A 27,787-nucleotide genomic window follows, 5' to 3' on the forward strand; every position below is an offset into this window, starting at 1 on the left:
ACTTTAATAATCAATTAAATCACTAAAAATTTTAAATTATCAAACAAATTTAAATTTAGAGCTCGAAATAAATTAAAATCAAATTAAATTCAAACTAAATTCAAACTAAATTTAAATTGAGAATTCGATAGTATATCAAAGAATTAAACTCAAGTGAAACTTCAAATGAGTTAAATCCTCCCCTAAAAAAAAACTAATTAAGCGTGATTAATTCATTTTAAGTCCGGCATTTGAAAAACACAACGCAGTGATTCCTCGAATCAATCATTTTATGGAGTAATCATTTTTCCTTCTGTCGTTTCTCCCCTCGGCAGCGACTCCCTTTGATCTAGAGAGAAGAGAGAGAGAGAGAGTCGATCTGAAGGGCGAACGATGCTGCTCTCCGTGGAGTCTCTTCTCCTCCTTCCTTCCCCCTTCCTCGCCACGAGGCCCTTCATTTGCCTCCGCCATCGCCGCGATGCGCCTCTCCTAGCTCGCCGTCGGCGTCGGTTCCTCGATCTGGCAGGCTCAGGAACGGCTAGGTCGGCTTCCTCCTTGGGGCGAATTGGGGCCCTGACGGCCAATTCTCTACCGGTGAGATCGTCGCCATCCTCGCTCTTTAATGTTTGACCATGCCTGTATTTTAGTTTTCGTTATTGAAGGTTGGCGTGCCCTTATGCCCCTCGATCGTGGAATTCGAGTCGCTTTAATTCGCCATACTCGTGATGTGAGAAATTGAAGTTGCATATGTTAGTTAGGCAATATTTAATTTAGTTTTTCCTTATTTCAAGTAGGTAATCCACTACTTTTCTTTCTTCCATGTATTAAGGTCTCTTCAGCTTTGTTGTTTGCTATTAAGAAATATTACAAAATAATTCATCCTGAATCAAGTAACAGAAGGAACTTGCTGACCATTTTCCTGAGGCTAGTTAAGTTCCTGTAGGGTCGCTTGCGAAAACATGCTGATTCTAGTTTGTTTGTTTCCTTTCTTTCCCTTTGGAGAATCCACCACCTAACTTGGTTCTGCATATATGGCTGCAATTTGATATATTCATGCTCCAACTATTTGCAGCAAAGTAATGATGTTTATACAGTCAGTGATTTCATGACCAAAAAGGAAGATCTTCATATTGTGAAGCCTAACACTTCGGTGGATAAAGGTACTAATAGTATCACTATTTTTTGTTTATTCATTTATATGTTTATTTTTCTTCTTCTTCAGTCCTACACTAATTGCATAGTTTACCCATCTGATGTTAAAAGCACTGCAGATGTTAGTGGAGAACAGGATTACAGGATTTCCTGTGATTGATGATGATTGGAAGTTGGTACGTTCTTTTCTTCACCAGATATAATTTCAATGCTTGTTGAAGTTTGTGCTTCTTTGTCATAGTTGTATGATTGTATCTCCAAGTCACCGAAATTATCTTCCTAAGGGTATGGAAATATGCTCATTCTTTGGTTAATCTTTAATACTTTAATGATTCAATTAGATGTGACCTTTTGAGATGGTAAAATGATAATTCTTTCTTTTATTTAAATTTTCATGTAATAGCTGATATGCTAACATAATTTTTGTTAGTTTAAGAATCATCGTAGAACTTTTTTTTGTTCATTGTCTATGCATGATTGAGCCATTTCTATCAAATATATACTCTTGTTTTCTTGTTAATATTAGAGAAGGCTGATGGTTGGATATAATTTGATGTCAGTATAAGATGATAGATTATGATTTTCAAGGCAAACTAACGACAAGCACATCTTTTTTCTGGAGCTCAGACAACATACTAATAATGAATAATCTTGACATAGATTGTGTGGAATCCATTTTAAGGACATCAAGGTTGATGCTACAGTGGAAGCTTTGGCGGTTCACTAGTGTTATTACCCTGAGTAGTGATGCTTTGTTCCTAAAAGGCTAAAAAGAAAAACTCATCTGAGGGGTTACAGCAAGTTAAAATTGACACTATCTATTGTTGCATTAGCAATACTCCCAGGAACCATGTTATGTCAGATTGCATGATCACATAACAATCCTTTGTTCAGGTCAAAAGTCAATTATTGTCTCTGACATCCTCAGTGTCCACAGATTTTGCTTAAATATTTCAAGAGTAATTTTTGATGGTTGTGACAGAACCAGATCAGTCCTTGAGAAGCCTCTTCAGAATTTGGAGTTGCTTTAATTGCTCTCCAATAGCAGCCAAGGAACAGTGGTTGGTTTTGCTTCAATTTTTTAAGGACTACTCTGCTATAGGAAACATTTTCATGTGCTTAGCAACTTGCCGATATGACACTCGATAAAAGTTGGTTCAATTAGTTCTAAAATAATCAGTATGGACTTTTGACTGCTTATTAGTAATCCAAAAAATTCTAACTAGCAATTAAAAGTTAATCATAATGGTATACTTTGTTGTGTTCGGAGGTAGAAATGAATTATATTTCTTCTTTTTTAAAGCCTAAATTTTGAGCCTTTTATTTATTGACAACTTATTTAGAAATGACTTCATGACTTTTGGGTTTTATTTGGTGGGAAGGGTATCCCAGCTAGAAATAATTCAAAAGATTTGAATTATGTTAAATTGTTGAATATGATCATATTTGATGCCTTAGGGATGTCAATTAAGATTCAAGTTGTTAGAAGAATGTTCATTTCTCTGTCCGCTGGCATGCTGCTGCAATCATCATTGATTATAATTTAATATAAATGACTGGTTATAGTACCCTTTTTTTTGTGCGCAAGTATCTCAAAATGCAGTCCGAAGTTCATTTTTTTCTTTTACCTTGATTGCTTGTAAACAATTTTAGGAATGTTTGTCTTATGATGTCTTCTTAATTTTCCTTGTTGCAGGTTGGTGTCGTTTCAGATTATGATTTGTTAGCACTTGATTCAATTTCAGGTCTCGTCCTTTTTTAATTGTGTTTGATTTTTTGGTACCTATTATCACCTTGTTGACTGCCTACTTATATATAACCTCTTTAAGTTCTCCTTCAAGCAGCATGATTCATTTTAACTGCATTTGAGCTTCCTAATTAGCTCAAGTCAGCTTTCTTGTTCTCTCATTTGTTGATCGATAATTTACTTTGATGCATTCATATTTGCCCCACTTCCATTAATACATCGAAACTGAATGTTGTGCAGTATCATTAGTATTTCTGCCTAGTGCAAGATTTGAAGCTAATCAGACTGAAGTTTTGGGAGCTTCTCATAAGCAATGGTTTCAATGTCGTATATGTTAGGTATCTGAATGATGATGAAAAATCTATGTTGACAACAAATGTTTGAGATCTCGTGGATGCGTTATTGATTCCAATCAAGCTTTCTCAAGTCTGGAAACAATGTGATAAACTTCAAGGGTTCATGGATGCTTAATAAAACCTGTGGGAAGGCTTTGTTTATCAACATTTGAAAATTTAAGCAATGGAAAGGAGAATGGTTGAGACAATAACACATTAGGAAAGTTGTTATAGTGATATTGTAATATCCTCTCATAATGGATAGGATCTTTCAAAACCATGTATTTGATGTTCCAGCCTTTTAAAGAGACATAATAGTCCCTATCTTAGTCTTATTATGTACTACAAATGAGCTTTCCTTCAGTGAGAAGCAGTTCATCTTCATCAACATATTTTTTAACCTTTGAGGGGCTATAGTTTTCATCTCTACAAGAATACCATGACACCTAAATACATAATGTCTGTTGTACCATCATCATCATTTATCCAAACATATTTGCCCCAACTATTTGGGGTTGGTTATACAAATCTTATTCCTTTATCGATTAAGTCATTTTTTGGTTATATAAACTAATATTTTCTTTGGTCTCATACTAGCTCTCTATGCTTTCCAGTCTAATATTCAGCTCTTCTAAATAGTCGCCTTTGAAAATATTCGTGTCATTTCAAACTATTTTCTCTCATTTTATCTTATATTGGAACTACACTTAATCACTCATCAATATTTAGTATTTTATATTCTATCCTTTATAATAGCTCCACACATCCTTCTTAACATTCTCATCTTTGTTACAATGACCTTTTGTATGTGTTGTATCCTAACAATCCAACAATCTGATCTATGAAATATGGTGAACACTCTCATCTATAAAATATGGTGGATTCAGGATTGTACTGTAGTCTTAATACATTAAGCAATATCTCTTGTTAGGTATTTTTTTTTATTCTTCTCACTTGACTCTTCATTGTGGTGCCCTAATTTGTAACAATGAATTTTCTTTTCTGTTCAGGCAGTGGACGAACTGACACAAGCATGTTTCCTGAGGTTGATAGTACGTGGAAAGTATGTGCTTTATATAGCAATATTGATTATTCATATTACTTATCAAGATATTGCATTTAATAGTATATATGTTTCGGTTAATATGTTTTTCTTTTTGAAAGATTTTTGAACCATAAAGGGAGGATATGCAAGTTTTGATGTTTCCAAAATGGTAGAACTTACACAATGTCTTCAAGTGTTCACTTACGAGTTGTTTAGATAACTTGCAAACTGCAAATCTATTTATAGTTAGTCCTTAAAGTTGCAAGTGTTACTTGCATTTTAAAATGGCCCTGCCTTTATGCAATTAACATGGAATTGTGAACAATTGTAACATCAACAAAAATTATGTTGTGACCATTTGGGATTTGATTTTATGAATTATACTCCACTTTATTCCCTATTTAACATAATATCATTACTGATATTTATGTCATTCAGATGTTTTTTTATTATATTTAGTAAAGATTTCTAGGTAGATTTCCCAAATTATGTGCTTGAAGTTTGGGTGTCCCTTGAATCATGCACCTATTATCTAAATACCCAAAGTATGCCTTTTTTTTAGTTTAGAAATGAGTTTTGAGCATGTAAAATCATCTTAATTCAGTTAATTGATTCGTTGAATTAAAAAAAAAAAATACCATAATACTCTATTTGACAAATATTTGGTATATTTTTCTTTCTAAAATGACATTTGTTTAATCATCAAGATGTTTTAGAAAATGGTTGCCAATAATTATCACTTTGGACAGAAAAATATACCATAGGTTAGGAGTTTTTGGTAGTTCCACAGAGTATTTAGGTTCAAAGGGCCTATCAAGTGTTTTTAAAATCACCTTGTAGCCCAAAAATGTTCATTCAGATAGAAAATTTCCATACTAAAGGTTAATAGGACTTTTAGCCTATTAGGTAATCACGGGGAGTGCTTTTGAGTTGGAAAGATCCATCTAGGAAAATCACTTTGATGACCAATAAGAAACCATTTGAAAAGAAAATCACACTACGTTTCTATAGTGCCAAGTAGGGTGAACGAAGGTTTTTGTTTTCTATTTCAAAACCCCCATCAAGGTGATTTTAGTGTTGAAAAAAGTTTTGGGGAATAAAACCGGGATCTAACGTTTTAAAGTTCAAATGAGCAATCCAAATGAGTTAAAAATTTCAAAACTCAATTTGAGTTTAAAACACTGAGCCTAGGATATTGTGGATATTTGGAGAGTGAAGATGCATGATATTGGTATATATCTTGAAAGTAGAAAGCATGACGGGGAGCCTTGGCGCAAGAGTAAAGTTGTTGTCGTGTCGCGGGTTCGAGTCACGGAAACAACTTCTTATAAAGTAAGGTAAGACTATGTACAATAAATGCATGCCTGGGCTGCCCTTTTTTATCTTGAAAGTAGAAAGCATGATTTTTGGAAATCCAAATTTGTGGTGATGGTTTGGTAAATTTGTGCTGACTTTTCATCTACCTCCACCTCCACCCATTTAAACTCAAACTAGTTCAACTTATCTACCTTTGGAATGTATCTATCTTTGAGTGTGTATGCTCATATCATTTTAATATATATTTCCTCATATTTCATCTAATACACCCAGTTGCTTCTCCAGTAATAATACTACCTTTTATTTTAGTTCCCTAATAAGCTCACATTCGTTTGTTCACATTTCTACTATATCATCAGTCTCACATTTTACTTCTTTTATTGCCTGACGCTCTGATACATGATGAAGCATAGATAAAGCATGGCTGGTTTTACTACCCCTTGCAGAACTTTAAGAGGTCATGCTACAATTATGCAATATTTCAAATGTTCCTCTCTATTTGTCCACTTAGTATTTATACTCTAAATAATATGTTCTTCACTCTGAGCATATGAGATTACTTGCATAAAATTGTTGTTCGTTTGTACATTTCATTTATTCAATCTTTTTTTTTCCGTAAACTTAAGCGTTAAGTTTCTAAATTTTTTTATCCGCAACTCAAGTTTCTAGTTTATTTTAAGTTCTGACTAACTTGGATAATTTCATTTGCCATTAACAAACACATAAAAGTTTACACCTAAAATTGAACATATAATGCCAAATTATTATGTCCATAGATATAATAACTTTAAATGCAATAGTACATCTAGGTGGGAAAGGTTATATCCCTCCATTGAGCCCTATGCAAGGGTATATTGGTAACTTAACTAGAATCATAGGCCCAATTGAGCCCTATGCAAGGGAATATTGGTAACTTTTGTAGAATCATAAACCAAACTGAGAGTTGGATTTCCATCTTGCGGCAGACATTCAATGAAATCCAGAAGCTACTCAATAAAACTAATGGTAGAATTATTGGAGATGTGATGACTCCCGCTCCTCTTGTAGTTCAGGAAACAACCAACCTTGAAGATGCTGCAAGGTCTGTGCGGTGAACCATAGCTTGAATTCTTTAAATAACAGCTTGAATGAAAATTTCTGGAGTTGCATCATTTTCTGGTTGCAGGTTACTACTTGAAACAAAATATCGCAGACTTCCAGTCATCGACAATGACGGTAAATTGGTATGTGAATCACACACATTTCTATTTTTGTTTATTTGTTTGTTTGTATTCATATGTGCTTATTCTAATGATCTATTAAACATCAAAGGTTGGCCTCATTACGAGGGGAAATGTAGTTCGAGCAGCACTCCAAATAAAGCGTGACATTGAGAAAAATTCAAAGTCTAAGATTTGAATCTCATGAATGAGATTGTTCATGTCGCAGCTATTACTTTGACCTAGAATAAGAAATATTTTGAGAAATGGTAAAAAAGTACGGGAGGAGAAATCATTTGCTATATCGACTGCCTAGTTTATTGAGAACACAGTTACATTGATTTGCACTATAGCTTTCTTTAAAAACAATCAATCATAAAAACTTACATTAAAATAATTAACGATGAAAACTTATGTTGGTGGGGTCTTTGATCTTGTTTCCATCTAAACTGTCTCCTCGCTGAGCTGCTCTTTGCTTCCGCTTCTCTTGATAAAAATAAGATCCGTCAAAGAGTAGGATGGTTAAATCGCTTTTTGGAAGATGAAAGGTGCTCCTGTCTCTTTGCCATAGCCCTCGCTTGTTATCGTCCCGAGTACTCTAACCTTCCAAATTAGTTAACCTCCTGGCCCCTTGACACCCGGTTAACCATAACGTCCCGAATGGCCCTAAGCACTTGGGCAAGCGACCATGCGTTACTTGGTCTAAAGCCAAGCCAACTAAGAAGTTTCCGGTGCTGCCACAATGAGGTTTGGATCAAATTTCAGATAGTAGTTGGATATCTGTTCTCTTTTATGTGCTATTTAATTATCCAAAGTTAGTAATTGATGATTTACTTTTCCTGTATTAATTTGGGGACGTATTGACGAAAGGACTGAGACAAACGAATCACTTTCTATCATCATTTTGTATTATCATGATTTATCTTGTCAAGTCACAAGCCTAGCTCATATCACTTGTCAAGTCTCTCCATAATCTAAATATACATATCAAATACAAATAACAAATGTCAAGACACAAAAGCTGGATTGGATCACTTTATAATACAATTGCTTGAACAAAGACATCTTATGTGATTCATAAATATTATATAATTATTGGATATAAGTGATATGAATGAAGAAGAGGTGGAAGAGAAAAAAAAAATTCATTGTGAATGAGATTTTAGTCGTACATTGAAAGTTTTAATATTTATTGGTTGATTTATATTAATTTATATGATGATTTGAACAAATGTAGGAAAGATTAAGTTAAACATTTTTTTTAGTATATTGTTCTTTTCAATCCTATTGCATGATAATATATGCAAAAAGTAGTATACGAACATTAAATCTAGTTTGAACTAGCTTTTAAAATGTTTTACACAATAAACACATATACAGTGATAAAGATAGTTTAATATGATAGTAATAAAATATATGTTAAATTGACCTTAAATCACTAAACTATTTGTATTTGCTATTCTTTAATATTTCCTTTTTCTTTATCGTATGCTTTAAAATTTTCGAATAAAAAATAGACAAATGAACATTTGAATGGCAACTAGGGATTAAAGGAAATAAATTCAACGGCATTTAGAATAATAATAAAAGAACATGTAGCTCAATTTTATCTAATGAACATGTAGATTTTGTTTTAAAACGAAAAAGATCAAATCAAAATTATTATCGATTAATTATTGCAAAATATATATATATATATATATATATATATATATATATATATATATATATATAAAACGAAAAAGATCAAATCAAAATTATTATCGATTAATTATTGCAATATATATATATATATATATATATATAATTTTTTTTTTTGATCCTGTCCGAAAGCTGAATCAACGGACGCTGGGCACGTGGCGCTCTCCGGTTGTTGACGTGGGTCGTCGAATGCTAGTGCGAACCTCCGGCGATCCTGCAAAGAAGTCGGCCGGGAAAGGGTTCCCAGCGGCGACCCTCCGACGCTCAAGTCAGGCAAGCTAACAGTGAAGAAGTGGCTCCGAAAGTTGTAGAACGCGTACCTCCGGCGAAATAGAAGGCTCCTTATATAGAGCGGTGAAAGAGCTCACGCACACCTACCGAAGCAAATACGTGTCCTCAGCCCATACCTCGGTATGTGTTTGTCAGAAAGTTTACCTGACACCATACTGCTACAGTCCAGGTACGTCTTCGATGGGACAGCAGAACACCTTGCCGCCAGATTTGGAGTATGGCCTAGTCATAGGACTTGACAGCTGTCATAAGATGTTCATTGTCCTTCTCTCCCTACTCCATGCCGGGGCTTCCGGCCGGCCGGCACTCATCTCCCGTCCGACCGACCGACACTCATCTCCCGTCCGGCCGGCCGGTACTCACATCACGTCCGGCCCTCCATATGCATCGGTATGCTGGGGAGATCCTCGGTAAGGTGCTATGTGGGGACTGCTAGCAGTATGTTACTTTATGTCTTCGGCCGAGCATGACTTCCGCTCGACCCTTCGTTACTGTTCAATCGAGCGCTGGAACCCCGACGCCGGTCGGGGCGCCTTTTTCCATCTGTTATTTACCGGTCGGCTGATCGGTAAGTCCCTTTTCATGAGTCCGGTCGGTCCCTCCTTATCCGATGGACCGCCTGGCCCTTTAACTTTCACGTGGCGTTGACCCCTCAAAATGGGGGTCCCCTGTTCTTACCGCCGGATCATATATATATATATATATATATATGATGTGTTGATGGAAGGAGGTTTACTTGGCATGGGGTCAATTGTCAGGGTGGAGGTCAAAGTCAAGGTGGTCAATATTCGGGATGCCAAAGGGTTGAACGGAGGACAATGACAATGATCGGTCGGGCAGTTAGATCCCGACCGGTGGGACTGGGAACACATGTACGATTAGACCTCTAGTCTAGCTCAGGATGCTGCGTAAGACAGTCGACGCTCTATACGGGACAACAGGACGTCGAGGGAGACCGAGTAGTTTGTCCAAACGAGGGAAGGCAGGTGCTATAAAGCTATCGCATAGAAGAGCCACCGAGGTTGACAGAGTGGAGGGGTCCTGGCGTGGACGGAGCAGAGTCTCGGCCGAGCGGCTACCCCACTCGACCCAGCAACGGGACCACTGTAGTATCTCTCAACATCCTTTTGGGAGGTAGTGCCGCTGACACGGGCATGGTCGATAGGCAGATCGTACGGCGGAAGCTTCTACTGTCTTGTTAGGGATATGCATGCCCTGTTAAGGTATGGTGTTAGAGATACTTTCATGACAACAACTTTTATGGACCACATTGGAGAGCATGCCCATGCCTCAAGAAGTGTGCACGTCGCCCATCAGGGCTCTATATAAAGGGGGTCCATCACCGGTAGAGAGACGTATGATTTACTATTTACGTATAGTTCTATAGTTGCTTTGCTTCTCTTCATATTCTGATGGTTGACTTGAGTGTCGGAGGGCCAACGCTAGGGACCTCTTCTCTGGCTCAACATTGACGTTACTTGTTTTGTAGAATACAGCAAGGTCCACAACAGGTTAGCGGAGCCGCTACTTCCTCATCTTTTCAACTTCACGCTTTCGGACAGATCAATATATTTTATTTTCAAAATATCTATTATCTAACGTTGTTATAATAACTAGCGGTAACTACTAAAACGTTATTCTTTACCTTCCAAGTTATTATATTACATTCGCTATTGATCCTGCCCGAAAATCGTGGAGATGACAAGTTGGGGATGTGGTTGTTGTGTTGATTGGATGTAGACTCCGTTCTGCTCTGTAACATAAGAAATGTCAGTGCTAAGCCAAGAAAGGGGTCCCTGGCGTTAGTCCTCCAATGCTCAAGTCAATCACCGAAAAGAGGAAAAAAGATGGAACAATAGTAAACACAGGCGTGAATAGTGAATAACGCGTACCTCCATTGATGTATGAATCCCCTTTATATAGTGCTCTGGTGGGCGACGTGTGTACTTCTCTCGAGATGTGGACACATTCTCCAATTGGTTGTGGGTACGTTCTCCAATTTGTCCTATGAAAGGACATGCCAGAAAAGTACTTCTAACACTATACCTTAACAAATATGCATATCCCTAGCCAGACAATAAAAGCTTCCGGTATACGATCCGTTGACCATGTCCTATGTCAGCAACACTATCTTCTAGAAGGATATTGAAAGATATGATAATGATCCTGCTATTCAGCCGAGCGGGGTAGCCGCTCGGCTAGCACTCCTTCGCTCGGTCAGCCTCGGCTGTTCTTCCTTATGGTGAACGGGTACAATAGCTTGTCTCCTTTCGCTCGGATAGACACTTCGGTGACCTTAGCATTCTGTCAATCCGCATTAAGCGTCTGACGATCTTGCCCTATTGTTCCAAGCTAGACGGGGGTCAGCTCGGACAAGCCTCTTGTCGATCGGACACTGTCCGCATCAATTAGTCATTGTAGTCGATCTCCGCTCGGCCACCATAGGTGAGCCCTTTGACATCCTAACGTTGATCACCTTGATTTTGACCTCCACATTGATTGCTATCTCCATCTTTTGACCTGCACTTAGTGGACCCCTCTTTATCACCGCATTAGTTATTATAATTGATCCGGTGATAAAGACGGGGGACCCTCGCTGGCGGAAGGTCAACGGCACGTGGAGGTCAAAGGTCTAGAGATTCAACCCGGAGACCGGCCGACCGGACGAAGCATGCCGACTGACCGGAGCTTGCCATGGCCGACCGGCCGTGAATCCCCCGAACCGAAGGAAGACAACCCGACTGGGGGTCGGGTTTCTGATGCTCATAGGTAAAAAGGGTTTCAAGGCCGAGCGGGATGTCCGCTCGTCCGGTGCACAAGGCAACACAGGCAGGAGCAGTATCATTCGAGCATATGACCGATGCAGAAGTAATATGTCTGCCGAGCGGCCTACTCGCTCGGCCCTGGAACAGACAGGGAACGCAAGAGGACAAAGGAGACAGGGGATAACATCATCCTCGAGACACCTGCCGCCGACAAGCAGCAGAGTTGGCGGCCGAGCCGTACACAGGATCATACGGTGGAAGCTTCCACCGTCACATCCGGGATATGCTCGGACGATTGCGGAATGGCGCCAGAGGTACTTTTCTGACACAGGCTCGTTAAGGTATGTTTGGGGAAGCGTGCATACGTTGGGAAACGTGTCCGTGCTTCCCCGGGGTCTTATATAAGGACTCCAGACGTCGACGAAGGTATGCACAACTTTTTACTGTAGCCACATTACTCTGCCTCTCTCGTTACCTGAGTTGAGCGTCGGAGGGCCGCCGCCGGGAAACCCCTCCCGACTCGGCTTCTTTGCAGGTTCGCCAGAGAGCTACACCACCAGTCGGAGACAGCGGAGCGTGCCACGTCCCCAGCGTCCGTCGACTCAGCGCTCGGACAGGATCAAATTGACGCCGTCTGTGGGAACGCACCTGAATCTGAGCCAAGGAGATGGAAGAAGCTGGATGTCAACTTCTGATAACGCTCTCTCCCGAAGAGCTCAAGGCACTCGTCCAAGCGCGAGCCGCAAAAATCGTAGAGCAACAACAGAAAGCTCAGGCTGAGCGGGCAGCGCAGCAGGCAGCATCAGCCTCGGGTGGCCGAACGCCACCCGAAGACAGGCAGGAGCAGCTCTCAATATGGGGGCAAAACAAGGGGCCGACCGACACTCAGATGGGAGCGCCGCCCGCCCCGATACCTTTTCATCGGGCTCTGTTCCAGACGCCCTCGGAGGTAGCACAAGCTAACCAAGACAAGGGATCTTCATCGGACGAAGCACCCATCCGGGACGTCAGAAAAGGAAAGGCGCCCCGATCGGACGCGTCTCCCGAGCGGACCAACCGGCAGCTCTCAAATGTTATTCTTCGCGATCCACTGCCGAGACATTATGTGCCCCCTGCGATCGGGGAGTACAACGGGACAACCGACCCAGACGACCACCTGGGTAAGTTCGACAGTACCGCCACTCTGCATCAGTACACAGATGGTGTAAAATGCCGAGTGTTCCTCACCACGCTTTCGGGATCGGCGCACCAGTGGTTTCGAAGACTGTCGGACGGATCCATCACAAGTTTCAAGGAATTCCGAATGACGTTCCTCCATCATTTTCCAAGTAGCAGGCGCCACCAGAAGACAAGCGTCAGCCTGTTTGCCATCAAGCAAGGCGCGAGGGAGCCGCTCCGAGCGTACATCCAACGCTTCAACCAGGTGGCCATGGGCATTCCAACGGTCACCTCGGAGACAATGATGAACGCGTTCACGCAAGAGCTCGTGGATGGTGACTTCTTCCGATTACTCATCCGGAAGTCATCTCAGGACTACGACCACATGCTGCATAAAGCCAACGAATACATCAATGTGGAGGAAGCCCAGGCAGCGAGAAGAAAAGAAGCCCAGAGCGACCAACCAGCTCCCGCCGAGCGGAAGCAGCCCATCAGTCACCAGCCACCCAGAGGACCGCGAGCCGAAGCCGCCCGTCCTCATCAGTACACTCGGCCGCACGCCGTCCAGCAAGTCGCGGTTGATCGACCCAAGCACAAGGGGAAGGTATGGACCCCGATGTTTTGTTCACTCCATCAGTCGGCCACTCACAATACCCGCGACTGTCGGAGCCTACCCCCCATCGCTCATCCCGCACCGAGGAGTTACCGCCACCGATCACCTTCACCAGACCGGCAACATCGACAACGGAGCCCCGTGCAAAGGATAGAAAGGCGATCCCCCGAGCGACATCATCGTCAGCAGCACGGAGCCCACCACCGAGCGTCAAATGAACGACCTCGACCTTCCGCTCGGGAGGAGAAAAATAGGGGCAACGCATCTCGGGGAGAGATCAACATCATCGTTGGGGGCCCGATCGGCGGAGATTCCAACAGAGCCAAAAAGGCACACGCAAGGCAGCTGAGGATCCACGCGGTCGGCTGCAGCCAGGAAAGGGCAAGCAGACCCGAGATCAGCTTCGGGCCCAGGGACCTCCAAGGAGTTGAAGTCTCTCACGATGACGCCCTGATCATTCGAGCGGTAATAGCTAATTATACTATTCACCACATTTTCATTGACACAGGCAGCTCGGTCAACATAATATTCAAGAAGGCCTTCGACCAACTGCAAATTGACCGAGCCGAACTACTGCCAATGACGACCCCCCTCTACGGATTCACGGGAAACGAAGTCTTACCGGTCGGCCAAGTCCGGCTGGCTATATCGCTGGGAGAAGAGCCACTCAGAAGGACGAGGACCACAAGCTTCATTGTGGTTGATGTTCCTTCGGCGCACAATGTTATCTTGGGACGACCGGCGCTCAACGAGTTCCGAGCGGTCGCCTCTACCTTCTGCCAGAAGATCAAGTTTCCGGTGGAAGATCGAGTAGGGGAGGTGCGGGGAGATCAACTAGCGGCTCGGAGATGCTATGTGGAGATGGTCCGAGCCGAATCCAAGTCCGCTCGGAAGGTGCCGCGAGTCGAGGTAAATACTATAACCGAGAAACCTCCTTCTTTGGTTTATGAAGAGAAAGAGGAGGTGCAGATTGACTCTTCCCGACCGGAGGCTACCACCTTCATAGCATCCGATTTGGAGGAGAGGCAGAAGGAAAAGGTGATCAAATGCCTCCAGCGAAACTGTGACGTCTTCGCTTGGTCGACTCATGAGCTGCCAGGGGTCTCGCCGAGCGTAGCGCAGCATGAACTTCACGTCCGGCCGGACGCTCGTCCGGTGAAGCAAAGGAAGAGGGACTTCAGCGCGGAGCAGAATGTAATCATCCGGCGCGGAGGTCGAAAAACTTCTAGAGGCCGGCCACATAAGGGAAGTGCAATTCCCGAGTTGGCTTGCCAATGTGGTTCTGGTCTCCAAGCCGGGCAACAAGTGGAGAGTCTGCATCGACTTCCGGGACTTGAACAAGGCATGCCCGAAGGACTTTTACCCCTGCCCCGGATCGATCAACTGGTGGACTCCACGGCCGGTGCGAGCTGATATGCATGCTGGATGCATACCAAGGCTACCATCAAGTGTCGCTCGTCAGAGAAGACCAAGAGAAGGTCAGCTTCGTCACGGCGGACGACACCTATTGCTACAATGTAATGTCGTTCAGGCTGAAGAACGCAGGAGTCACCTACTAGCGCTTGATGAACAAGGTCTTCAGGGAGCAGATCGGACGCAACTTGGAAGTGTACGTGGACGACATACTTATCAAGTCCTTCCGGGCGGCCGATCTCTACGCGGACATGGAGGAGACCTTCCAAACATTGAGAAGATATGACGTCAAACTTAACCCTCAGAAGTGCCTGTTCGGAGCAAAAGGCGGGTGCTTCCTGAGTTACATTGTGACCGAGCGGGGCATAGAGGCGATCCCCAGCAAGATAAAAGCATTGCAGGACATGCTGCCTCCCAGAAATCTTCGAGAGGTACAGCGTCTCACCGGTCGGATAACGGCGCTGTCAAGATTTATCTCTAAGACCGCCGACCGGAGCTTGCCATTTTTCAAGATTCTCCGTAAAGCCACCAAGTTTCAATGGGACGAGAAGTGTGATCGGGCGTTCGAGGAATTGAAGACTTATTTGAATTCCTTACCCGTGTTGGCCAAACCAATCGTAGGTGAGCCGCTCCGCATTTATTTATCATCAACTGAGCATGCTGTGGGCTCAGCATTAGTAAGGCCGAGCGGCGAGGAGCAGCCAGTGTACTTTTTAAGTCATATCTTAAAAGATGCTGAGTCTCGCTATACCGGTCTCAAGAAGTTGGCTTTCGCCTTGGTCCTTGCCGCTCGGAGGTTGCGCCCTTACTTTTTGGCGCACACCATTATTGTGATGACAAATAGCCCGCTAGCAAGGGTACTCCTGAACCCTGAAGCATCCGGACGACTCATCAAGTGGACGACAGAGCTGAGCGAATTTGACATCCAATACCAACCCCGCTCGGCGATCAAAGCACAGTCCTTGGCAGATTTCGTGACCGAAGTACAAAAGTTCGAGCGCGAAGCTACATGGAAAATATATGTGGACGGATCATCCACTTGGCTCGGGAGCGGAATTGGGATCATGCTACTTTCGCCTCAGGGAGAGCGGATGCATCTGTCCGTCCGACTGGACTATCGGACAACAAATAATGAGGCAGAGTACGAAGCCCTCATAGCCGGATTGCAAGCCGTACGGCATGTTGGAGCCAGTCGGGTCGTGATCCACTCGGATTCCCAGCTTGCCGCTCAGCAACTCATGGGTGCTTTTGAGATAAACAATGCAAGACTCAGATTGTACACAGAGGCCTTTGAGAAACTCAAGACCGGCTTCACCGAGGTAGTGGTCCAGAAGATACCCCGAGCGGAGAACCAGGCGGCAGATGAATTAGCCAAGCTCGCAAGCTTGATATCGCTGGTCGTCATCCAGCAGCCAATCGAGCAAGTATCCTTGGTAGCGCATATAGACCGGATGGAAGGCCTCACTTTCCCGAGCGATTGGAGAACATCCATCATGGAGTTTCTGCGCTCAGGGGCCACACCGTCCGATCGGGAAGAAGCTCAGCTACTAAGGAGGAGAGCCGACCGGTTCACTCTCATCGGAGATCAGCTTTACAAAAAGGCTTTCTCCCGACCGCTGCTAAAATGCGTCAGCTCAGAGGACGCAGAATACATTCTCCAGGAGGTACACCAAGGATCTTGCGGAGGTCATCCGGGCGGCCAATCTTTGGCTAGGAAGATCCTGCTGGCCGGATACTTCTGGCCAACGCTACACGAGGACGCCGCTCGGACCGTCGCAATGTGTATTTCCTGTCAGAAGTACCACAGTTTCTCACATAAGCCGACGGAAGAAATGAAAACGTCCACAGTGTCTTGCCCATTCGACCAGTGGGGCATGGACATCGTAGGACCCTTCCCTATGGCGACCGGACAACGGAAGTTTCTATTGGTGACCGTAGATTACTTCTCCAAGTGGGTGGAGGCTGAACCGTTGGCCAAGATAACCAAGCACATGGTCAAGAAATTCATCTGGCAAAATATCATCTGTCGGTTCGGCATTCCGCGTCGTCTCGTGTCGGACAACGGGCGACAGTTCGTCGGAAATCAGCTTGGGGAATGGTGCAAGGGATATGGCATTGAGCAGCACTTCACGTCTGTGGCGTATCCCCAAAGCAATGGGCAAGCCGAAGTAGCCAACCAGGAGATACTCCGAATTCTTCGGGCTTGGCTCGACCACATGGGAGGAAGCTGGGTGGACGAGCTGCCGGGAGTCCTATGGGCAATCCACACTACCTCTAAGGAAGGAACGGGAGTAACACCGTTCCACCTGGTGTATGGGGGCGAGGCGGTCGTCCTAGTCGAAGTCAGTGTAGAGCCCGTCTGGATCCAGAACTACGACGAGGCGAATTCCGAGCGGAGGCAGCTAGAATTGGACTTGATCGACGAGGAGCAAGCCAAAGCGTCCGTTCGGCTGATGGCCTACAGGCAAAGAATGAAGCAGAACTACAACCGCTGCGTGATTCCTCGAGCATTCCAGGTGGGCGATTTGGTCTGGAAGAAAGTGAAGCCGGTTGGTGATGTAGGCAAGCTGGAGGCTCCCTGGGCGGGATCCTTCAAGGTCGTCGAGAAGCTCCGATCGGGAGCCTACTACTTGGAGGATGAGGATGGATGGCGGTTCGATAGGCCATGGAGCGCAAACCACCTCCAGCCCTATCGGGCCAGATGAAAGGTGCGCCGATGTAATGTATTTCATGAATATGCCGTTCGAATGTATCTTTTGGCTGCAGGAATGAAAGTTATAAGAACAAAGCAAAGGCATGAGCACGATGCGCCCATCGGATAGTTGTATAAAGGCATGGCGAAGACCCCGTGTCGTTCGACTGGGAGTATATTATCCGAGCCAAATGCTCGATGGCGAAGACCCCGTGTCATTCGGCCGGGCGTATATTATCCGAGCTATAAGCTCATTATTGAAGACCGTCGAACTTCGACGTTAAACCCTATAGTCGAACCGACGACTATAAACCCCCCGACTTGAAGACCGTCGAGCTCCGACGTTAAACCCTAGAGTCGAACCAGCGACTATAAACCCCCCGGCTTGAAGACCGTCGAGCGGCGACGTTAAACTCTAGAGTCAGACCGACTACTATAAATCCCCCGGCTTGAAGACCATCGAGCTCTGACGTTAAACCCTAGAGTCGAACCAGCGACTATAAACCCCCCGGCTTGAAGACTGTCGAGCTCCGACGTTAAACCCTAGAGTCGAACCGGCGACTATAAACCCTCCGGCTTGAAGACCGTCGAGCTCCGATGTTAAACCCTAGAGTCTAACTGGCGACTATAAACCCCCCGGCTTGAAGACCGTCGAGCTCCGACGTTAAACCCTAGAGTCGAACCGGCAACTATAAACCCCCCGGCTTGAAGACCGTCGAGCTCCGACGTTAAACCCTAGAGTCGAATCGGTGACTATAAACCCTCGGCTTGAAGACCGTCGAGCGGCGACGTTAAACTCTAGAGTCGGACCGGTGACTATAAATCCCCCGACTTGAAGACCGTCGAGCAGTGACGTTAAACTCTAAAGTCGGACCAGTGACTATTGTTGGTGCGGTTAGCACTAACGATTTAACCCAGGTTTTGATGAATGACAAAAAGGTTAAGTTAGGCTTATTGTTGTCTGACACTTTGATCGAGTGTGCAGGATAAGTCCAGACAGGTCAACGGGCTGACTGGATATCTGGCACGAAGTCCAGCTAGGTCGACGAGCTGACCGGATAGCTGGCAAGAAGTCCAAGCGGGTCGACGGGCTGACCAGACGCTTGGCAAGAAGTCCAGCTAGGTCGACGAGCTGACCGGATAGCTGGCAAGAAGTCCAGACAGGTCGAAGGGCTGACCGGACGTCTGGCAGGTAAGTGAGGTAAGTCACTAGAGGGGAGTGACTGCGAGGACGCGTTCCCGGGAAGGGAACATTAGGTGTCGATCCGGCTTAGATCCATTTCGGATGTCTAAGTCGAGATCGTGACTAGATTCTGGTCTCGGAAAGACGGAATCTAAGTCATACTATTTGTGCTAATTCATAAATGTGCTAACAATATATTTTGCAGGATATATATTGCCTCGGACTAACTTTATTTTGCAGGAAAAGGGAGTTTTCTGGAACAAGGTGGTCCGGGCGCCCAGAGGGGATCCGGGCGCCCGGAAGGGATCCGGGCGCCCGGAAAGCAAATTATATCCAGGCCAAGTCGTCACCACGTGGAGCATCTCGGTTTGAGCAGCTACGTCACATTCCAGATGCCCGGAAGGAATCCAGGCGCCCGGAGCAACATATAAAAGAAGCCCCAGGCAGGAGCTTCATAATCATCTTTCACATCTGAGAACTCTGAGATTACTCGCTCTGCTGCTCTACGCTCCAACGACGCTCACAAAGCTCTGACGACACATTCCCGCTCTTTTAAATTCCTTGTCTGTCGGTATAGCTTTGTTTTTCTTTTCATTAGTATCTTTTTGTACTTAAATTGTAATTATCCGAATTGCTAGTGAATTTCCCAACGAAAGTACTCAAGGAGTACGGGCCTTCGAGTAGGAGTCGTCACAGGCTCCGAACGAAGTAAAAAAACCCTGTGTCTACTTTACTTTTCTGCTGCGCTTATACTCGATATTTTCGAATCGATATTCACCCCCCTCTATCGAATCTAACGGTCCTACAAGTGGTATCAGAGCGAGTACCGCTCTAATTTGGTGCAACCACCAATCAGACTGGGGGTGAAACATTTTATTTTTTTCGGTCTTCACTTTTACACTTTATTCCAAACTGGTTTATTTTTTTTTAATATTTTTTTTCAATTAAATATAAATTGGTGCAACACCAATCTAGATTTTTTTTACTTTTCCCGCACTACTAATCCAAGACCAAGTCTTGGGATATTTTTTTTGGCTATTTACTTGTGTACATGATGTCCCAATAAGAAGGTTTCAGCACAATACGACCTCCACTCTTCAACAGGGACGATTTTCCGTATTGGAAGAAGCGCATGGAGATTTACCTCAAAACAGACTTCGACCAGTGGATGAGCGTCACGAGACCCTATAAAATTCCAGCGGACAACTCTGGGAATATACTGGATCCTGTAGACTGGACAGCAGATTTGAAGAAAAAAACGTCAACAGAAAATAAAGCGATCAACACTCTACAGTGCGGATTAACAAGAGAAGAACTAAACAGAGTCGGTCCACACAAAAACGCTAAAGAGCTGTGGGACAAATTGATCGAGCTACACGAGGGAACGAGCGACGCCAAGGTAACCAAACAAGACCTGCTCTTAAATAAAATTCTTAATATAAAAATGCAGGAAGGTAAAATGGCAAATCAGCTCCGCGCGAGGATCAAGGACATCCTCAACGGGCTTCATGCGATAGGCCACCAGATGGAAAACAGAGACTTAATAAGGTATGCATTAAATGCTTTTCCACATAATAGTTTGTGGGCATCAATCGTAGATGCCTACAAGATTTCTAAAAATCTTTCTAAGTTAAAATTAGACGAGCTTTTCTGTGAATTAGAATTACATGAACAAACTAATGTTGGAGCCGAGAAAGGTATAGCTTTAATTGCAGGTTCGTCCAAGGAAAAGAAGAGCAAGCCTGAATATAAAGAAGATTCCGACCAAGACTCCGAAGACGAAGAACACCTGGTGAATTTGGTAAGAAAAATGTTCACCAGGAGAAAAAGGAGCTTCAGCAAAAAGGACCTTCAAAAAATCAGCTCTCCCTCAGAACAAAAGAACGTGACTTGCTTTGGCTGCAATAAAAAGGGACACTACAAGAACGAATGCCCAAAACAGAAGTTCGAAAAACTGAAGTCAACCAAAAAGAAGGCCCTCAAAGCAACGTGGGACGACTCCTCGGACGAATCGGAGGAAGAAGAGCAGAAACATCAGAGCCACCTCGCATTGATGGCCCGCGAAGCTGAAACAGAAGACGAGTCGGAAGATGAACCCGAAACAAGCCACGAGTCCGTACTCGTTTCCGAAGGCCCGAATTAGGTAGATTTTAATTTAAACAAAATTTTTTTTAGAATTATTTCATGTTTAAATAGTAAATTGATTAAACTAGAAAATGAAAACAAATCACTTCTTGAGGAAAATCAAAACCTCAAGGAACAAAAAGAAAATACAAATCCAACTCAAGATCTAACACTTGAGGAGGAAAATTTATCATTAAAAAATGAGATTAACAATTTAAAAGAAATGTTAGAAAAATTCACAACAAGATCAAAAAATCTAGACTTAATCCTAAATAATAAAAAAACATGTTATAATAAAACCGGACTAAGATATAAGTCGAATTCAAATAAAACCTTCAAATCATTAATAACCCAATACAAATCAACCAATCTAGCTTGGGTTCCGAAAGCGTGCTTAACCACGCAAATAGGACTTAATCAATATTATATACCTAAAGAAAAAAATACATTATATAAAATCGAATAAACCAAACAAAAATCCAAAATACAAACCTAAATCAAATTCAAAATTTAAACACTTTAAAAATCAACAAAATTATCATCAAGTTAACCATAACTATAAAAGGAATCGACACAAACCTAAATCCAAAATTTAAATTAATGGCCAATAATTCAGGGGGAGGCTTCAGAATAGCTGGCACCTCCAAAACTAACTTACCCGACAGGGTAACCTAAAACAAACTAACCCGGTAGGGTAATTAGGATCAGAGACCAAGTTTAACTTGAATCATGGTACTGGTGAAGTTTTTGGATGATAGTACGTTAGGGAAACTTGGGCATCGCATGTTTAGAAAGATATGATTTTGATCTGGTGCATTTGGCCAAGTGGAACTGACCGAAGCTACCCTTAAATGAATCCTAACTAGTTAGACCAAGATTTAGTACTAAGCTCCGTGGATAGGACTATTCGGAAAACCTCGAAAGGTTGGTTACTTCTAATGACGTCCATGTGACTCACCAAGCTTAGAAGTTTATCCGAAGATTGCCTATTTGTGGAGACCAAAGCTAAATATGAATCTAACACAAGTTAAACCAAATCTCCATAATTAAAAATCTAATTTCATCTCACAAAATCATAGGATTCCCTGATTGATAATATAGATCGGGTGAGATGAATAAGGTTTCAAAATTTTAATTTTAAAACTTAAAAATTAATTTCAAAACTTTAATTTTAAACTTAAAAATTAATTTCAAAACTTTAATTTTAAACTTAAAAATTAATTTCAAAATTTTAATTTTAAACTTAAAAATTAATTTCAAAATTTTAATTTTAAACTTAAAAATTAAATTCAATTTCAAACTTAAAACTCACTTTAATTTTAAAAACTTAACTTAAATAATGTCTGCTCAAAAATAAAAAGACTAACTTTAAATCCTACTTACTGTAGGAAACAAAGTGGATTTTGGACAGTGGTTGCTCCAAACATATGACTGGAGATCACACCAAGTTCACTCAACTCACTTACAAAAGTTTAGGAACAGTTGCCTTTGGAAACAACGGCAAACTCAAGGTAATTGGTATAGGTAATATTGAATTAAAAATAGACTTTATAATTACAAATGTTTTACTTGTTGAACATTTTAAATATAATCTTCTGAGTATAAGTCAATTGTGTGATACTAGGTATAAGGTTAAATTTCTATCCACAGAGTGTTTAATCAAACATCTAGATAATCCTACCATAAGCCTAAAAGGTTTTAGAAAAGACAACATCTATACCATCAACTTAACCACTTCTTCCATTAAGTGTTATTTAACACAAAAAGAAGAAACTTGGTTATGGCATAGGCGGATGTCTCACACCAACTTTAGAAATATAAGTAAACTAAATGGACTTGTGAGAGGCTTACCAAAATTACCTAACTTAGATTCAACCATATGTAATGCTTGTCAACAAGGTAAACAAACTAAATCCACTCACAAACAAACAAATCAGCCACAAACTAACTCAATATTAGAACTTCTACATTTAGACCTTTTTGACTCCTATGGAGTCAAATCTATAAATGGAAACTTATATTGTTTAGTAATTATAGATGATTATTCTAGATTTACTTGGGTAAAATTCTTAAAACATAAAGATGAAACTTTTGAAATCTTTATAAACTTCTGCAAACAAATTGAAAACGAAAAAGATATTAAAATTAAAAGAATTAGGAGTGACAATGGGGGAGAATTTAAAAATCATAATTTTAACAAATTCTGTCTTGAAAATGGCTACCATCACGAATTTTCATGTCCTAAAACCCCCCAACAAAATGGAATTGTAGAAAGAAAAAAATAGAACCTTACTAGAAGCCTCTAGAACCATGTTAAATGAATATAACCTACCTAAACATTTCTGGGCAGAAGCTGTTAGCACAGCCTGCTATGTGCAAAATAGAACAACATTAAATAAAAGACATAATAAAATCTTCTTTGAGATATTTTATAACAAACAACCCAACATAAAATATTTTAAAGTATTTGGGTGTCCAGCCTTCATCCTAAATACTAGAGAACATTTAGAAAAATTCACCTCTAAAGTAGAAAATGGAATTTTTGTAAGATATTCTCTAAACAGTAGGGGTTACAGAATATATAATAAAATTACGCTAAAAATCGAGGAAACTACAAATGTAAAATTTGAAGAAACCCAAGGACAAACTCAACTTCAACCTACTGAAATTAATAATTCTGAAGAAACCAATCAATCCCTAGACTATGAAGAAGATGAACACACTCAAGAAAATGAACCCACTAGAACTATAAGAGTAAATCCTAACCATCCAACTGATCAAATAATTGGTGACCCAGACTTGAGAGTTCAAACCAGATCATCCTTTAGAAACCTAAGTCAAATTTCTCTAATTTCAAAAATTGAACCCAAAACTGTGGATGAATCCCAACTAGACCCAGACTGGATTATAGCTATGCAAGAAGAACTAGCCCAATTTGAGCGTAATGAAGTTTGGGACCTAGTACCACCACCTAAGAATAAGAAAATAATAGAAACAAAATGGGTATTCAGAAACAAATTAAGTGAAACTGGGGAAATTACTAGAAATAAAGCTAGGCTAGTTGCCAAAGGGTTTAGTCAGGTTGAAGGACTTGACTATGATGAAACCTATGCCCCAGTAGCCAGATTATAATCCATTATAATGTTACTAAGTTATGCAGCCCACAAAGGATTTAAACTATACCAAATGGATGTTAAGTCTGCCTTTCTTAATGGACTAATTAAAGAAGAAGTTTATGTAGGTCAGCCTCCTGGGTTTGAAAGTCTAGAACACCCTTATTATGTTTTTAAGTTAAAGAAAGCATTATATGGACTTAAACAAGCACCCAGGGCATGGTATGAAAGGCTAACATCATACTTAACATCTAAAGGATTCAACCAAGGTCAAATTGACCCAACCTTGTTTGTTAAATCATTAAATACAGACATATTTATTGCACAAATATACGTAGATGATATAATATTTGGTTCAACAAATTCAGAATTTTTAGAAGAATTTATTAATCTAATGGAAAAAGAATTTGAAATGAGCTTAGTAGGAAAATTAACTTATTTCTTAGGATTACAAATCAAACAAACAAATGAAGGAAATTATATTTATCAACATAAATACACTAAAGACTTACTTAAAAAATTCGGAATGGAAAATACAAAAGAAATAAAAACACCTATGGCAGTAAACGCAATCTTAGACAGTGACCCAAATGGAAAACTAATTGATTTAAAATATTATAGGAGTGCAATAGGTAGCCTACTGTACTTAACTGCAAGCCGACCTGATATTTTATTTGTAGTTAGTATGTGTGCTAGATACCAAACTTGTGCTAAGGAATCCCATTGACACAAGTTAAAAGAATTTTTAGATATTTTAAGGGAACAACAAATGTAGGAATTTGGTATCCTAGGACAAATAATTTTGAACTAATAGGGTATTCTGACTCAGATTATGCTGGATGTAAATTAGACCGCAAAAGCACAAGTGGTGGATGTCAATTATTAGGTTCATCACTTGTTAGCTGGTTTAGTAGAAAGCAACATTGTGTTGCTCTATCTACAACTGAGTCAGAATACATAGCTATAGGCGAATGTGTTGCACAATTATTATGGATGATGCATACTCTAAAAGATTTCAACTTAAATATCACAAATGTAAAAGTATTAATTGACAATATAAGTTCAATTAACTTAACTAAGAACCCTGTGCATCATTCAAGAACCAAACATATTGAAATTAGACACCACTTTATCAGGGATCATGTTACTAAAGGTGATATTGAACTCAAATACATTGAGTCCAAATCAAATTTAGCTGACATTTTCACAAAGCCACTCCCTGAAAGTGAATTTAGCAACTTACGTCGAAAATTAGTGGATGTGCTTAATAGACTAGGATTTTTTTTCAAAATTGTTTCCAAAAATAATTGTTTTCAAATTATAAGTTAAACTTGTTTGTTTTCAAAACTTTTCATTTTTAGATTTTCAAAAACAGTTTTGGCCTTAGACTAGTTTTGAATCCCTAGAAAGCATGTACCCATAGGACTAGTTTTTGAGCATCTCACCAACACCTTAGGCTTACCTTGCTTGTGTTTGACAAACATAGAAAGGGGTGAGATGCGTAGGCCAACTGTCTAGACTTAAGATGCTTATTTCAGTGCATCAGCATAAGTCTGGACGTTAAATACAAATCAGACAGTAATCAGATTAAGATCATCAGTCAAGTCAAACACTGATTGCTTATAATCACCTTAATCTGACTAACCAAGTGAAAGCTACTATTTTCTGATAGTTAGTTAGTACCTAATTGGTTAGACAGCTGTTTAATTTTAAGTATCAAGTTCAGGGGGAGAAATTAATTAAAATTTTGTGTGTTTAAAAATGCTTCTGTACATTTATTTTAAAACTAACTTATTTTTAAACACCAGTTTTCAAAAAGTTAAAATTAACTAAGTGTTTGAAAAACTTGGAAGTTTAATCCCACCTAATTTTTAAACCTGATTTTAAAAGTTGAATATTGCAAATTTAAACTTATTCAGTTTTGTAACATATGCTTGAAAATTAAACTTTCCAAACTTAGCTTTTATCAAATTAGCCTTAACAAAATTATTTTGGCTAAAATTTTCCTTCTTGAAAAATTAATTTTACTTGTTTAATTCTTGCTTTGTTTTGAAAAATCAAATTTTAAACTTAAACTTTTATTTTTTTTAACTTGACTCCCCCAAGTCAACTTGACTATTTTTTAACTTAGTGTTAAAAATTTATACTTTTATCAGTATCTTTGAATTTTGAATCAAACTTATATATTTTCCAAAATTAGCTGTTTCTTACAGTAACTCTACACTATGCTTGTTTATCCTTGCATATTTTTGATGAATGCCAAAGGGGGAGGGTTAGGTGGTTAAGTTAGCTAAACCAAATTGAAAACACTAAAACCAACCTAAAAACCTTCACATAATGATGTTATCTATTTTTTCTTGCAAATGTCTTCACTAACTTAACCAGGTTGTCATTCCATCAAAAAGGGGGAGATTGTTGGTGCGGTTAGCTCTAACGATTCAACCCAGGTTTTGATGAATGACAAAAAGGTTAAGTTAGGTTTATTGTTGTCTGACACTTTGATCGAGTGTGCAGGATAAGTCCAGACAGGTCGACGGACTGACCGGATGTCTGGCACGAAGTCCAGCTAGGTCGACGGGCTGATCGGATAGCTGGCAAGAAGTCCAAGCGGGTCGACGGGCTGACCGGACGCTTGGCAAGAAGTCCAGCTAGGTCGACGGGCTGACCGGATAGTCAACGGGCTGACCGGACGTCTGGCAGGTAAGTGAGGTAAGTCACTAGAGGGGAGTGACTGCGAGGACGCGTTCCCGGGAAGGGAACATTAGACGTCGATCCGGCTTAGATCCATTTCGGATGTCTAAGTCGAGATCGTGACTAGATTCCGGTCTTAGAAAGACGGAATCTAAGTCATACTATTTGTGCTAATTCATAAATGTGCTAACAATCTATTTTGCAGGATATATATTGCCTCGGACTAACTTTGTTTTGCAGGAAAAGGGAGTTTTCTGGAACAAGGTGGTCCGGGCGCCCAGAGGGGATCCGGGCGCCCGGAAAGCAAATTATATCCAGGCCAAGTCGTCACCACGTGGAGCATCTCGGTTTGAGCAGCTACGTCACATTCCAGGCGCCCGGAAGGAATCCAGGCGCCCGGAGCAACATATAAAAGAAGCTCCAGGCAGGAGCTTCATAATCATCTTTCACATCTGAGAACTCTGAGATTACTCGCTCTGCTGCTCTGCGCTCCAACGACGCTCACAAAGCTCCGATGATACGTTCTCGCTCTTTTAAATTCCTTGTTTGTCGGTACAGCTTTGTTTTTCTTTTCATTAGCATCTTTTTGTACTTAAATTGTAATTATCCGAATTGCTAGTGAATTGCCCAACGAAAGTACTCAAGGAGTACGGGCCTTCGAGTAGGAGTCGTCACAGGCTCCGAACGAAGTAAAAAAACCCTGTGTCTACTTTACTTTTCCGCTGCGCTTATACTCGATATTTTCGAATCGATATTCACCCCCCCTCTATCGAATCTAATGGTCCTACAACTATAAATCCCCCGGCTTGAAGACCGCCGAGCTTCGACGTTAAACCCTAGAGTCGAACCGGCGACTATAAACCCCCCGGCTTGAAGACCGTCGAGCTCCGACGTTAAACCCTAGAGTTGAACCGGCGACTATAAACCCCTCCGGCTTGAAGACCGTCGAGCTCCGACGTTAAACCCTAGAGTCGAACCGGCGACTATAAACCCCCCGGCTTGAAGACCGTCGAGTGGCGACGTTAAACTCTAGAGTCGGACCGGCGACTATAAATCCCCCTGCTTGAAGACCGTCGAGCGGCGACGTTAAACTCTAGAGTCGGACCGGCGACTATAAATCCCCCGGCTTGAAGACCGTCGAGCTCCGACGTTAAACTCTAGACTCGGACTGACGACTATAAATCTCCCGGCTTGAAGATCGTCGAGCTCCGACGTTAAACCCTAGAGTCGAACCGGCGACTATAATCCACCCGGTCGGAAGACCGTCGA

The 27,787-nt window shown here is 41.6% G+C and overlaps 1 protein-coding gene across 1 annotated transcript; it reads left to right on the forward strand.

The window, feature by feature from the left end:
• The first annotated feature begins 248 nt into the window (after positions 1-248).
• On the forward strand, positions 249-7,124 carry LOC122051191 (CBS domain-containing protein CBSX1, chloroplastic-like). The gene is made up of 8 exons (XM_042612179.1): positions 249-573; positions 1,052-1,139; positions 1,243-1,307; positions 2,828-2,876; positions 4,224-4,276; positions 6,541-6,656; positions 6,741-6,798; positions 6,887-7,124. Exons 1-8 carry the CDS (start codon positions 373-375, stop codon positions 6,971-6,973), a joined length of 717 nt encoding a protein of 238 aa, XP_042468113.1. The 5' UTR covers positions 249-372; the 3' UTR covers positions 6,974-7,124.
• Positions 7,125-27,787: the final 20,663 nt, after the last annotated feature.

The sequence above is a fragment of the Zingiber officinale genome, chromosome 3A (assembly GCF_018446385.1).
Source record: "Zingiber officinale cultivar Zhangliang chromosome 3A, Zo_v1.1, whole genome shotgun sequence".
NCBI lineage: Eukaryota > Viridiplantae > Streptophyta > Magnoliopsida > Zingiberales > Zingiberaceae > Zingiber > Zingiber officinale.

Excerpts from the sequence above, each read along its gene's own strand:
- LOC122051191 (XM_042612179.1), top strand. The coding sequence starts at position 373 with ATGCTGCTCTCCGTGGAGTCTCTTCTCCTCCTTCCTTCCCCCTTCCTC. Across the intron at positions 1,140-1,242 it reads TAACACTTCGGTGGATAAAG|CACTGCAGATGTTAGTGGAG; the intron begins GTACTAATAGTA and ends TGATGTTAAAAG. Across the intron at positions 2,877-4,223 it reads AGCACTTGATTCAATTTCAG|GCAGTGGACGAACTGACACA; the intron begins GTCTCGTCCTTT and ends TTTTCTGTTCAG.